The sequence below is a fragment of the Engystomops pustulosus genome, chromosome 4, assembly GCF_040894005.1.
Source record: "Engystomops pustulosus chromosome 4, aEngPut4.maternal, whole genome shotgun sequence".
Classification (NCBI taxonomy): Eukaryota; Metazoa; Chordata; class Amphibia; order Anura; family Leptodactylidae; genus Engystomops; species Engystomops pustulosus.
This window is the reverse complement of record NC_092414.1, coordinates 57,256,630-57,269,673: the sequence shown is the minus strand read 5'-3', so window position 1 is coordinate 57,269,673 and position 13,044 is coordinate 57,256,630. Positions and strand designations below refer to the sequence as shown.

At 37.2% G+C, this 13,044-nt stretch overlaps 1 protein-coding gene across 1 annotated transcript in view; it reads right to left on the bottom strand.

Annotated features, from left to right (window-relative positions):
• TGFBI (transforming growth factor beta induced) overlaps positions 1–13,044 on the bottom strand; it is a 34,926-nt gene that overhangs the window by 20,407 nt on the left and 1,475 nt on the right. Inside the window, exons 3-5 of the mRNA XM_072145960.1 lie at positions 2,659–2,723; positions 1,612–1,769; positions 1,307–1,471 (exon numbers count right to left, since the gene is read on the bottom strand). Coding sequence (XP_072002061.1) covers positions 1,307–1,471; positions 1,612–1,769; positions 2,659–2,723 — 388 coding nt within the window. The remainder of the gene's footprint in view (positions 1–1,306; positions 1,472–1,611; positions 1,770–2,658; positions 2,724–13,044) is intronic.

Here is a 13,044-nt window from a genome sequence, read left to right as displayed (position 1 = left end):
CAAATTGAGCCTGATGAATCTTGTCTACATAAGAATATAAGTGTAACAAATCTGTTAAATGACCTTTAATTGTTTATGTTAGTGTCAGTCTGCACCACTTCAATTAGGCTTCCTAGAGATAACTAGAGATATCTCTAGATGTTTCCGGTCAGGTTCAGGGTTCATTCTTTGTAACCTCGACATATTGCCATCTGAAAAGTCAATTGGCAAATTAACACCCCTGGCTACTATCCATTGCTATGATTGGTCACTGCCAAACCAGCAATCAGGGGAGCCGAACCTCAAACCTGAACACAAACATGGGATCAGCTCATTTCTAGTCAAAAAAGAAAACAAGACAAGAACTTTAATTTTATAATTTGGTGTTTTAGAGAACAAAAGGGTCTTACATACCAATTTGTAGGACAGTCAAAGAAATATCAATTTGTAATTTTTAGGTTCAGGGCCAATTCAAATCTAACAAAAAAATTCAGCAGAACTTTAACAAATCTAATCTTTAATCATTTGTTCACCTCTACATCTCCTTAATTTCTCAGGTTCCCTAACTGTGCAATATATTCTTCCAATAGCTGCCACTAGTGAGCATAGTAAATGTATATCTGTATGAAGCTCATATTCATGATTCAATAGTTACAAAACAATTCATGTAATATAATAGCAAAACTTTTAACAAAAATGCTTCCTCTGGAAATTAGTGTGGAAACTTTCCTTTAGTTTCACCTGCCAGATGTCAACATTTCCTTTCCATTTTACAAATTACAGATGGATTAAGACAATGGTCTAAAACTTCACTTGACTTGTTTAGATCATTAGATATACAGAAGACAGACATTTAAAGAAAAATAGTTATTGTTTATCTAAAAAAAATCCCAGATTCTGAGGTTTATTGTCACTTTCTCAAGTAGAGGAACCTTAAGACTGTTACTTAAATTTGTTGTCAGGTACCCCCAAGTCTCCACCACTTGACACAAAAACAATAAGCCTTGAAACCTGTTGTGTATTGATGGATGAAAATTGTAACTTTATTTTACATAGAAATCTGCATTCTGGTTTTGTAATGATGTGTTCTGAGTTGTAATAACAATTTACAATTATATTAAAGAATTGACTAAAATTAACCTCGTTGCCTATTGCAACCACAGTGATTCTCTCATTGCTTCTGCATGAATAGAAGACAAATGTACACAAAAGATACCGTTCTAGAACAGATTCTGTACACACGGCAGAGGGTTGCCGATTGGTTGCTACATACAACAAGGCCTGTTGCGCTTAGTCTATGCTAAATGCATTTTGTAAGAACACTTACTCCATTTGGATAGTGATGTATATGAATATCCAGGTTCTGGTACATTGATGGCACAGTGACGCCATGCTTCATTTCATCAGTGAGAAGACGTCTGTCCACCATGTGATAGCGTAATGCATTCAGTAGCTCAATGTTGACATTGCTCACCAAAGCATCTAATATTTCCTGCAAGACATTGTTAGCAATAAATATGTCAGACGCATCCACAGAATCTCCAGATGTTTTGTGTTATTTGAAGTCTTTGTGCTCCTTTTACTGCTAAATAATCATACTTTATCCTTTAAGAGACAGACTTCTGTACTTACAGCTGGCAGAGCTGCCCAGGCCTCATTGCTTGGTGCAAAAATAGTAAAACTTCCAGGACCCTCAATTTCTGGTCTTAAGTTGGCTCTGTCCGAATATAACTGTGTTGTAGCTGCTCCAACAATTCCAAGTGTGTCATAAATATTGGAAAGAGGAAGGGCTGCAGAAGACATAAAAGAAACCATGTGAAGGACCATGGACGATACAAGATTTTCTCCTACCCTCACCATGACTGCATCCTCATATTTGCTTTCATCTTACTTTACTCACCCCTGGAAAATTAATTTGCATTTAGTTTCTTCATGCAAATAAACAGAACCGTTATTCTGCATTTGATAAAATGTTTTTCATTCCAACATCAATATTAGTCCATCAAGCTGTTTATGGAACATAATTTATTCACATATGTAGCTTCTTAGCAATGTATATATATGTATATTTACACTTACATTAAATACCTTTATGTTATGCAATGATTGCCTAACCCAATATTTTGCAACATGCTGTTAAAATGTGGTTGTTCCTTCATGTTTATATATAGATGTAAAGATGATTGTGCCCTTCACTGTACCCAAACTCTCTAAGTAACTCTCTAAATTGAAGACTGTTTGAGGGTTCCCTGACGTCCTAAGAATATTGAGTAAGTTGACTTTTTTGGCTTTGAATTCACTTAAGTCAACACAATGAAATGTAAACTTGAAATACACTTATGTAAATGTTGACTAAACTCCAGGAGATAAATATCAGATGTAATTCTGATGTAAAACTTTATTTAGAAGTTGGGATAGCTGTTGGGTAACAAACACCATACAATTGCCATCTGTCTATCCAGTTAAAATGGTCTAAGTGTCTTACAAGGGAATATGAACATGATCTAGAGGTTTACACAGAATAAGGATACCATTCCATGATCTAGAGGTTTACACCGAATAAGGATACCCTGCCATGATCTAAAGTAGAAAACGATTGAACAATTGTGAGCTATGATGATTGGTAGTAGATGATATTCCCTGGCCAAAATCTGCAGGGATCTTTGTAAGATGCTTTACCTGCTGGGCACCCTTTTTCTCCTGGAACCTTTTCATATCCGGGGCAGCATTCATAGACTATTACACTATAAAAAGAAAAAGAAGAGTTATTGAATAAGAATTAGAGTAATAGTAGTATACTGTTGTTATTTGTAGAGAAAAATGGGGACACATTTAAGGAAAGCTATATTCACAAACCATATATATTTAGTAAATGCAAGATCCTAAAGCAAAAATCTATTATGACTGACACCGAAGAAAACAATATTTGGAAAATTAATATAATCTACATCAATCTACAATCAGAATTTGTATACTGTATTATAACTAAATACTCAAATATTATTATATGCCATCAATATAAAAATAGTCACAGTTCAAATGTGAATAAAGACTTAAGGGGTTTTCCCACAAAGCGAAGTTAGGCTCTTTCCACAGGATTGGGCCTAACTTGCTGATCAGTGGGAGTCTCAGCACTGAGACCCCCACTGATCAGCAAGTTAGGCCAAATCCTGTAGATAGGGCCTAACTTTTCTCCATGGGAAAACCCCTTTAAGTATTTTCCTACTTTATGAAAGTCCCACATTTGATTAGATCAGACAAAGGTTAATTTCTGTTTCCATTCTATGTCTAAATAGCCAAAAAAATCATGCAGCTATAAAGCATTACTATTTAGTTGAAGAAACGATGTACACTGAATCAACTTTTTACAATATCGTAAATGTTGTGGAATGTTAAATGCAATAGGAAGCCATAAGTATTTCAAAAGTTGCTGTCCTAACCAAGAGAAATAAGTCAGAACAGTAAGTAGAAGGGAAAATAAGCCCCAAAACTGTCCCTGCCTATTTGACAATCACACTAAATGATGGCCCTTAACCAGGCAACGCTGCCTACAACTAGTGTCAGCAAGCCAAGTAAATACTGTTATTGGTGGCTAGGCCATAATCCCTAACCAAGAGAATGCCCTAACCAAAAGTCACAACTAGAAGAATACGTAAATGTGAAAAACAAAAATCCATGGAGAAAGCCAACAGACCATAACAGTAGTTATTATACAAAGACAGGAACCAGGAAAGAGGGAAATAGATTTGTCACCTGACCAAGACACCAGAAAGAATTTATTTGGCCAGTAATCAGATGAACAAAATAATAGAACAGATCTCAGGGCTTTAACCCTTGCGTGCCTATCAGTCTCATACGGTCAGCATGAGACTTTCTGCCATTGCAATGCATTTACTTTTTTAAGTGCACCCCAATTAAGCCACATTGCCTCCATCGCATTTAGATTTTTACAAATATCAATTAACCTACCCAAAAACTATCCACACAGTCTATTTTGGGGACATTTAACCATCACAATTTGGATTATATACATTTAAATCCTTAAAGTTTTTGACAGATAAGTGCATGATACTGAATATATGAAGAAACGAAATATATTTAGTTATTACTGTAGCAGGTCACCAAAAGTGTATAAAATGTATGTTGGAAGATGAAAAATTGCTGGAGGAGATGTTCCCTAAGATTCCATTACATATTACAGCGCGCCTGCTGCGTGCATAAACATTTCATTGTTTAGAAGAGATCTCACTTCTTGAGATGTGTTTAATGGTAACATTCAGCTCTCTGTTGTGGAGGGCAAGACAAATGACTGGAGCCATAACATGTGCCAAGAGACTCTGTTTAATTTTATCCTCCCTTCTTTAAATCTTTTGGGTTAAACTATAATTCTATGTCATGCACATAAATAGTTACAGATGGCATCTCCTGGGAAGTATAATGCATTCTAAAGGCATAAATTCTGGCGTGAAGCTGACGTTTTTGTTATATGACTTGCTATGGGGTTTTAGACTTTTGACCTAGGAGGCTCCAACAGTAGGTCCCTCCTGCTGAGATTAAGATCCTTAGAAGCTACTGTTTTCATTAGTTTAGTCCACTTATGATGTAACCCCAGGAAAGTAACTGCCAAAATCTATAATGCTCTGTGTATCCAATGCTGGTATGACAGGGTTGTTCTTGGTCAACTCATGACTACCTTTTTGTTGAAAAATCAGTATGATATAAAAATATTAAAAATAATCTCATTTTTTCCTTCATTCCAGCTGCTTGTAGCCCCTTTTTCCCTGCTGACAGACTAATGCATAGTTCAGAAATCTGTGCATTTAGGTACGAGCGATTTTTTAGTAAAATAAGAACAGGTGAGAAGAGGAGGAGGAGAGTGGAGCAGAGTAGTAGGAGACAATATGCTTCATTCTATTTGCCTCAGCTTGTTAAGATAAATGAAGGTAGAGGGGGTGAAGACAAATATTCACAAAGCCCCTTTCCAATTCTGAAGACCAGTGTGGGCAGACATCCATATTTCCTTCAATCAGTTCAGCACTTTATTTCTTAAGGTATTTTGATGGTAAATAACTGGCAAATTTGTTCTGTTGGATCTTGGTGTATGGGGTGTATGTGGGCCCTTCACTAGTATTTTCTTATGGATGACCACTTTGGACATTCTGCAGAGGTAAACTCATCTAAGAGTATCCAGGTCTAAGAGATTAGCTGTAATCTCTAGTGGATCTGAGCAGTATGTAGCTTTCTCGAGTTGCAAGTATTCTAAATCTAATCAATGATATATTTAAAAAAAAATAACTTCATAAAATTACACTTTGATCCCTCTTTTCTCCTCGTTTGACATCCTGCCATTTTTGTGTACATCTACACAGTCAAGAGTTTGAATGGAGTTTTCGTAATTCTGTAAGTAGGACTTCAAATATTGGCTATTGACTATTGGCTATGTGCAAAATGCAGCTTCTCTGATTTGAAACACAACAAAAAAAAAGTTATATTTTAGGAAATATTCCACACTTACAGTTTGTTTACAACAAACCAGCCTAATGTTAGTTAAATTTTCCAAACTTGGTGAAGAATGCTTGAGCAAAGTTCTTTTCTAGTCGTGTGTCATCAAATGACTTCAATATGTCAAGTTAAGTTCAAGAAATGGTCAAGGGCACAGCATGTTCTTGAAAGTACTTCTATGTGCTACTGAATAGTGTTCCGATGGACACAGCAGTTATATTAAAAAAAATATTTTGTTTTTAGTAGATCATAAAATTAGGTAAATAAAACCTCCAATGGATAACAAACGACATATTCAACCAAGTCATTATTTATTTACCAAAAACTAGGCCAAGCGATATGTAAACAATTTAAAGGGGTATTCTTGTCTGGGAATCCACATTCAGTTTAATTAATCTACCATATATATATACAAATCTTCAATTAGATGTTATTAAAAAAAATACCTGTCAGAAGATAATTTCTCATAAATGTAGCCATATAGTCCCTTAGGAAAAAGACTGTGTCCTTGGATATGACCACCTCTGTTTGAGTGATTGCACAAAGAAACAAAAATGTCCACAGCCGTCCCGTGGTAATGAACGCTGAATCCAGGAGGGTCCAGCAGGGCTCAATAGCGCATGTCTGGCCATTCCTGCTATAGTGGATGGTGGTCCTATCCAAGGAAACTAACATGTTTGTAATGGACAACATGGCTACATTTATGAGAAATTATCTTCACACAGGAACATTTTAAATAACATTCAATTCAAGAAATATTTACATATGACAGATGAATTGCCCAGATGGGAATAACCCTTTTATTTTCCTTCTTGAATTGATAGCTCATAGAACCACCTTTAGCGAAGATAACTGGAACTGATTGTTTTTGTTATATGACTATGTTTAATTATCTTGCTTCAGTTCATTTGTTGCTTCAATTCATTTTGACAGATACATTTTTGCACAAGTTTCTTAGGGTCCTTTTGTATTTTTTCAATTGGGTTGATATCTGGACTTTGGGCCATTGCAACCACTTTTCTTTTCTTTTTCAGCCATTCTGTTGGCTCTTCGCTAGATGGTAGTGTTCATGGTTGACTATAATAGCGACATTTATCTTAGCTTGGAAATTTGTACCTGTCTATTTGGGCTTGTTGCACAAAGGTCAAACATTTTTGACCACCACAATCTAATCTTTTACCTACACCAGCATGGGAGTAAAAATATATCCCTCAAAAATATGCAACAAGAATGTATTAAATCCACCCCAATGACCGCAATTGCTGAGGTTCTGTGGTTACAAAACAAGGCCCAATCATCACCCCCCCCCCCCCCCCACTGCAATGTACCTTAAACTTTTTGGCCCAATTTTTTGTTAAATGACTAATGACACAGTGTAATTTGTCATATGCTGTTATGCATCTGAGCTTGTATGTATCTAATTTTAAGACAGTCTAGGGACCAGATTTTTTATAGTATGTACTTTAATACATCCTAAAGCCATCGAGTAGAGAAAGGATAGCTTTACCTTATTATTGTAAATGTTAATGAAAACTTAGTATAAATATGCTTATTGGGGGCATTTATCATACACCAGCATTGTGCGCCTGTATATAAAGAAAGCCCTGTCCCTCCGGAGGCCCAGATACAGGAGGCTCTGGCCCCTTATTGTATCTGGTGGCTGGCTGCAGTGGGGCAGAATTGCAGCATAACCAGCGACCATTCAGGCCGCTGGCTGCACCCCCTTTACGCCCCTCCATGAGCACATGCCATAGAGGTGCTGTAAAGGGGGAAATAATTGCAATTCCTTGTGGTTCCCAAGGAATTGCGATTACTGATGGTGCAATCCCTAATAAATGTTCCTAACTATCTATGTGTATTAAAACATTAGGAACTAATTTAACAAAGATTATAAAATATTTGAACTTTGTAAAAATAAGTCAGTCTTATTTCTATAAATAATTTCTTTGTACACACTACTGGATTTATAGTTACTTAAAATAATGAAAATATATTGTGTAACTTATATTTCCGCTATCCAATTCATCAAGACACAAAAATTTATGTGTCATACATTCATAATATAAACTCCAATACAAAACCAGACTCAGTCTAGACATTGAAAATGCCTGGTGGAAAATGCTTGCACAAAGAAATCCTCTTCATTGTCTATGTGGACAGCTCAGCTTTGCAGAACCCAGTGGAAATCTTTAGCATAATTAATACACATGTATTTATATGGCTTCAAATATTAAAATATACACACAAACTGTCAACTACAACAAAAAGGTTCCCAATAATCTGATACCTTTCCAAATAATAATGACATTATAATAACCTAATAGGAGTCAGGTAGCATCTTTTACACAACTGAGTATCAGTGTTACATTTAAAAATAAAAGATAGATTATGGAACTACAATAAATATAATAGATAGATACAATACAATAAAATAAATACATATAATAGATAGATCTATATAGATATATAGATAATTTTACAGGCTTTACAGATTACATTACCCGCCCCGTTGACTATACTTAGATAATTCGGGCAGAATTATCTAACAGCTCGGGCCCACTTGGCGTGGAGGTGGCATTAGGGGAAAATGGTAACAAGCCTTGATAAATCCCCCTCCCCCTTGTGTTCTGCTCTTGCTTTCTTAAGATAAATCCTTAATTCTAACTAAACCTTTCAAGCTATTTTTTTATATTCGTTTCAGAAATTAATTGAACCATTGATAATAGTTAACTTTGTAATGTACTTCATTAAGTAATGCAGCTTCTTTGTACCTTTGTGCTCTTTCTCCTGTAAGACAGATAAGAAGGGTAAAAGTTAACTCTTCCCATACCAAGAGAATATTTCTCTATCCAGGAACTGTCTGTAAAGAGTTAAAGGGGGATATCCCAACAACTATCAATAAATATGCGTAAACTGTCCAATGGTGTATGATAGTCAACTGAGACATCAACTGTAGTCTACATTGAAACAGTGTGCCCTGTTACTCATGGCCAAACATAAGTAAATTCTCATATATCTTGTGTCCAGTACTTAAGTGGAACAATATGAACCACTTACCATGTCCCTGAGGTGTAATACTAGAAGAATAAATGAGATGTCTTGTCTTGATAGCAATCACTCAAGTGATTTATGGCTTATGATGTAGCTCTTGTATGTTCTAGAAGATTATGTAGAAGGTTAGATGTAAACATGTGTGACTAATGCACAAGATCTTTTCCACATTTCAACACACTGGACCCCAAGGGACAAGTTCAGATTTTCCCACTTAGACTTTTAAAATGATAATAAATATTGAGATGACTCTACTTAGCTTCTAGGAAATCTGTATTGGTAAAGTGAGTGACTACTGGATTGTGCTACTCCTGGAATGATTTTATATTATTGTTGTGTTATTATTGGTCTTATGCTGATACTTCATTGTCAATACTAGACAGGAAGAAAAAGACTAGTTATCAACAAGTGAATGCACCAGGTAAAGATAGTGCCCGACCACCAATACCAAATCATATGGTCTATATTACAGTCCCATACTGGAATCAGAGATAAATCATAGCCCAAAACATGCCATACACAATTATATTTTCCATAAAAGAATTGAAACCAGTGGGCTATGAAGCCCACTGCCATATTTTTGCCGGGCTATGACAGAGCTAACATATGTGTGTGCAAAAACATGTAGCGGATCCAAAATCCTTCATCATGGCATATATGGCATTTATGCTGTGTATGTCTGTGTTCTCCTATATGTTCATCTGCCTCTGTGAGCTTTTAGAGAATATGAAATAAATGTGTGTGTGTGTGTGTGTGTGTGTGTGTGTAATAACCTAAGAGTGTATAAATTTGTGTATTACTGTAATTAAGTATAAAAATGTGTGTATAAGTGTATAAATGTGTGTGTGCATGAGTGTAGTTAAGTATATAAATGTGTGTATGTGTGAGTGTAGCACTGTATGTATATGTGTGTGTATATAAGTATATAAAAATGTGTATGTGTCTATATATGTGTTTAATATAAATGTGCGAGTGTATAGATATCTATATTTTTATAAAGAGAAGGGGGGCCCCATTCAAATGACAATAAACTTTAGATCAGTGTTTGCCAAAACTACTGATATTTTAAACACCAGCCAACAATTTCAACGGAGGAAATGGAAGTTAAATAAGTTGACTAATTTTCTAGAGTCAATATGGACAGTTCTAGATTTCCAATCCCACAGGGTCTGCAGTGGTAGTTGTGAGATCCAACAACCATGGATCATGGAGGAGGTAATGGACGAGTAAAGCCAATAGCAATCACTGGATGGGAACTGTACATTGCACTTAATCCAGAAATGACACTGTTACTGTATGATAGTCCAGAGAATATCAGATTTTTGGCAGCCCTCTCTTGTGTGTTGTCAGAAAGTTGTAGCTGTAAAAAGTAATGTTACGCTATCCCTATTGGTTAGTGGTTAAATGATCAAGGCGTGTTTGCCTAATGTGTTATATTGCGCAAGAAAACTGCCACCCCATGCATTCATTGCTATATGCACACCCCATCAGCGATAACCACTCCCATGTCAGTGGGTGAAGGGGAATTCTAAGAATAGCCACACGCAGTAATAACTACATGGCTCTGTTGACCTGCAAGCAAGTCAGCAGGACATAAGAAGTCACAGGAAATCCCAAGTCCTGCTATCACATGACCTGCGGCTCCCATGGGCTGCCGGGAAAGTTAAGTGGGGTAAGTACAATATTCGTCATGCTTTAAAGGGGTTGTCCGAGTTTAAAAAAAAATATATATGTGGCCGGGAGCGGGGTTACTAAAACAATAAAGCTGTACTTACCTCCCGGTGCCCTCCCGTATCCAGCGCTGCTGTCGCTCCGGTCCGGGGGCCATGTAAACAAACATGGCCGCCGGAGCAGCGCTGGACTCAGCTTCCGGCCGGATGCGACAACCTTCCGGTCCCCATACACAATGCTGTGTATAGGGACGGATAGGCGTACCCGGCCACGGCCGGAAGCTGAGTCCAGCGCTGCTCCGGCGGCCATGTTTGTTTACATGGCCCCCGGACCGGAGCGACAGCAGCGCTGGATACCGGAGGGCACCGGAAGGTAAGTACAGCTTTATTGTTTTAGTAACCCCGCTCCCGGCCACATTTTTTTTTTTTTTTTTAAACTCGGACAACCCCTTTAAGGGTTCTGTACTTACCCTGGGAAATATTTGTATTAGTGGCTAAGACTTCTAATAAATGTCTGTCAAATGTCTTGCAGAATAAGGTAAATTAATCAGCAAACAAACTTTTCTCCATTTTAGTAGGTAAAAAAGCGTGTTGCTAGTTATTTAGCTTGGTAAACAGATCAATCTTTATATATTGTATGTTCGCCAAAGGAAGTATGAATAAGCAGACCCTTTGTGAAATAGTTTGAGGTTTTCACTACTTCTGAACTGATGCAGAGATTATGGTTTTGGAATTGGTCCAGTAAGCAATGAGTGGAAAAATGTTCCATATTACAAGAAGGCAGTGACTAAACCGGGAAAAACATAAGCCCTAAAATGTTTTGTATTGTACTTTCTATACCATAGAGTTAAGAATTATACATTTCATCAAATGTATTCACCCATCCATGTTATATCATAACTAGCCATCACAATTATTTGTTTTACAATATCTTAAAGTGGTTATCCATGAATTTCATTGATGGCCTATCCTCAAGATAGGGTAACAGTATCCGAATGGATACCCATTGAATTAAAGATAACGTTTCATCTCCTTATAAATAGTAGCAATAAATGTACTGAGTGTAAGAATATACTTTTTGGAGCAAATCTCTCCTCTGCTATACATTAATGAGGTTTACTGAGCAAATGTTATTAAGGACCCATGCATAAAGTAGGTCCTTAATAGCTGACCAGTGGGGTTGCAACACCCCCACCAATTTCCCACTACATTGCACTGTTTCTGCAATGTCTGTGATGGCAGTAGATGAAATCGGCATGTGCAGGGAACCAGTACAGCCACTACACTTCAGACGGAGTCTGCTTCTAGCTTCACCCTAAGAGTGAAACAGCTGACTGCCAACGCTGCCCACCGGTTTCCTTACCTCTCCTTTATTATTTAGGCAACCCATAAATTTTCCCATATATACAAAAGAATTCTGATTCAGCAATAGTGTTCTGTGTGTTTAATTTGTGTCCTGTCATCTCATTTGCGAACATGTTTTTTTAACCCTTTTATATTGATAAACCTATTGGGGCATATATATCAGGGCCTCTGTGCCACATCTGTGCCCTGAAATAATCGCAAATGCTAGCTTATTGCTAGGACTTGCGATTATTTTGCTCTCTCCACCACCTTCACGCCAGTGGGACGTGATGGGATGTGAGGGGGATGCGGCCGGCCAGGAGTGGACAGTAACATCCCGCAGCGCCACACTGGCTGCTGCCGGTGACTTTTCATATGTGAAAAGTCTCCGGGTGGGGTTTTTACTACACCAGGCCCTGCCTGGCGTAGAATAAGCGCTGCGCAGAAACCTCTTGATATATGCCACTGCGAAAATGCACGAGTGCCGATGTATGATAAATATGCCCCATAGTCTCAGTCTGACCACCAGCCCATTTTATGCTCACCAAAAATCTCTCCTGTTAACTGAATCTGGCCTAGGCGGGTCTATTCAACAATAGGAACAATTCAAAACCAATGACTTAAAACTGTGTATGCTATATGTGTGTGTACTGTGTGCATAATCTCCACTGTAATTCTGTGAGATCCTGCTTTATAGTGCTCTTCTGCATGGAAGATGGACAAGGCGAACTCAATCATAAGAAGGAGGCAGGAAAGACCAACAATATAAGATTCTAGTCCTTCTACGTCTGCAAAGCCTTGAGGTTTTCAATAGGGGAACAAGATGAATAGGAAACAAGATCTTCTTTAAATCTTTAAATGGTTGCCCCAAGTTTAATAGTTTTTTTCCTATCAACAGGTTACAGGAGATGATCCTGATTTGACTATTGGGATCCCCATGATCACCAGAACAAGAAATCAATTGATCACAATTAATATTTATATTTTTTAAATAAATTAAACATTTGGACATTGTTGGAGATGAGCCAAGGGCTGTGCTCGGCTATCTCTGACATTTCCAGACAGTAAATGGAGAGAAGCCCACATATGTAACCTTTTTCCAATAACCTATGTTCCATTACAGAGTCAATCGTTTCAACTTTTTAAATTTTTTTTATTCCTAGCCACTAAAAGAATATTAGTTGTCTTGTTTTTTCATATGCTGCCTAAATTTACTGAATGTTAGCAGAGCTGTAAAACTGTTGCACAAACTTGCCAATGAGTTAGATTTTGCAATCTTCAGTCATTCTTCTTGTATGAATATGGTCTTGTGTTTATAAAAGCAGCAGGGCAAGACATCAATCCAACAATCTGACCCTGAGTCACTTGGGATCGTTTTTCAACTCTGGGTGGTAAATACATGAAGTTTTTGTATTCTACTTTGAAATTTCATGGGTTGGCTCTGAGTTCTCAAGTTTCCTTTCACAGCGCAAAGGAATACCATTCCATCAAAAGGCTT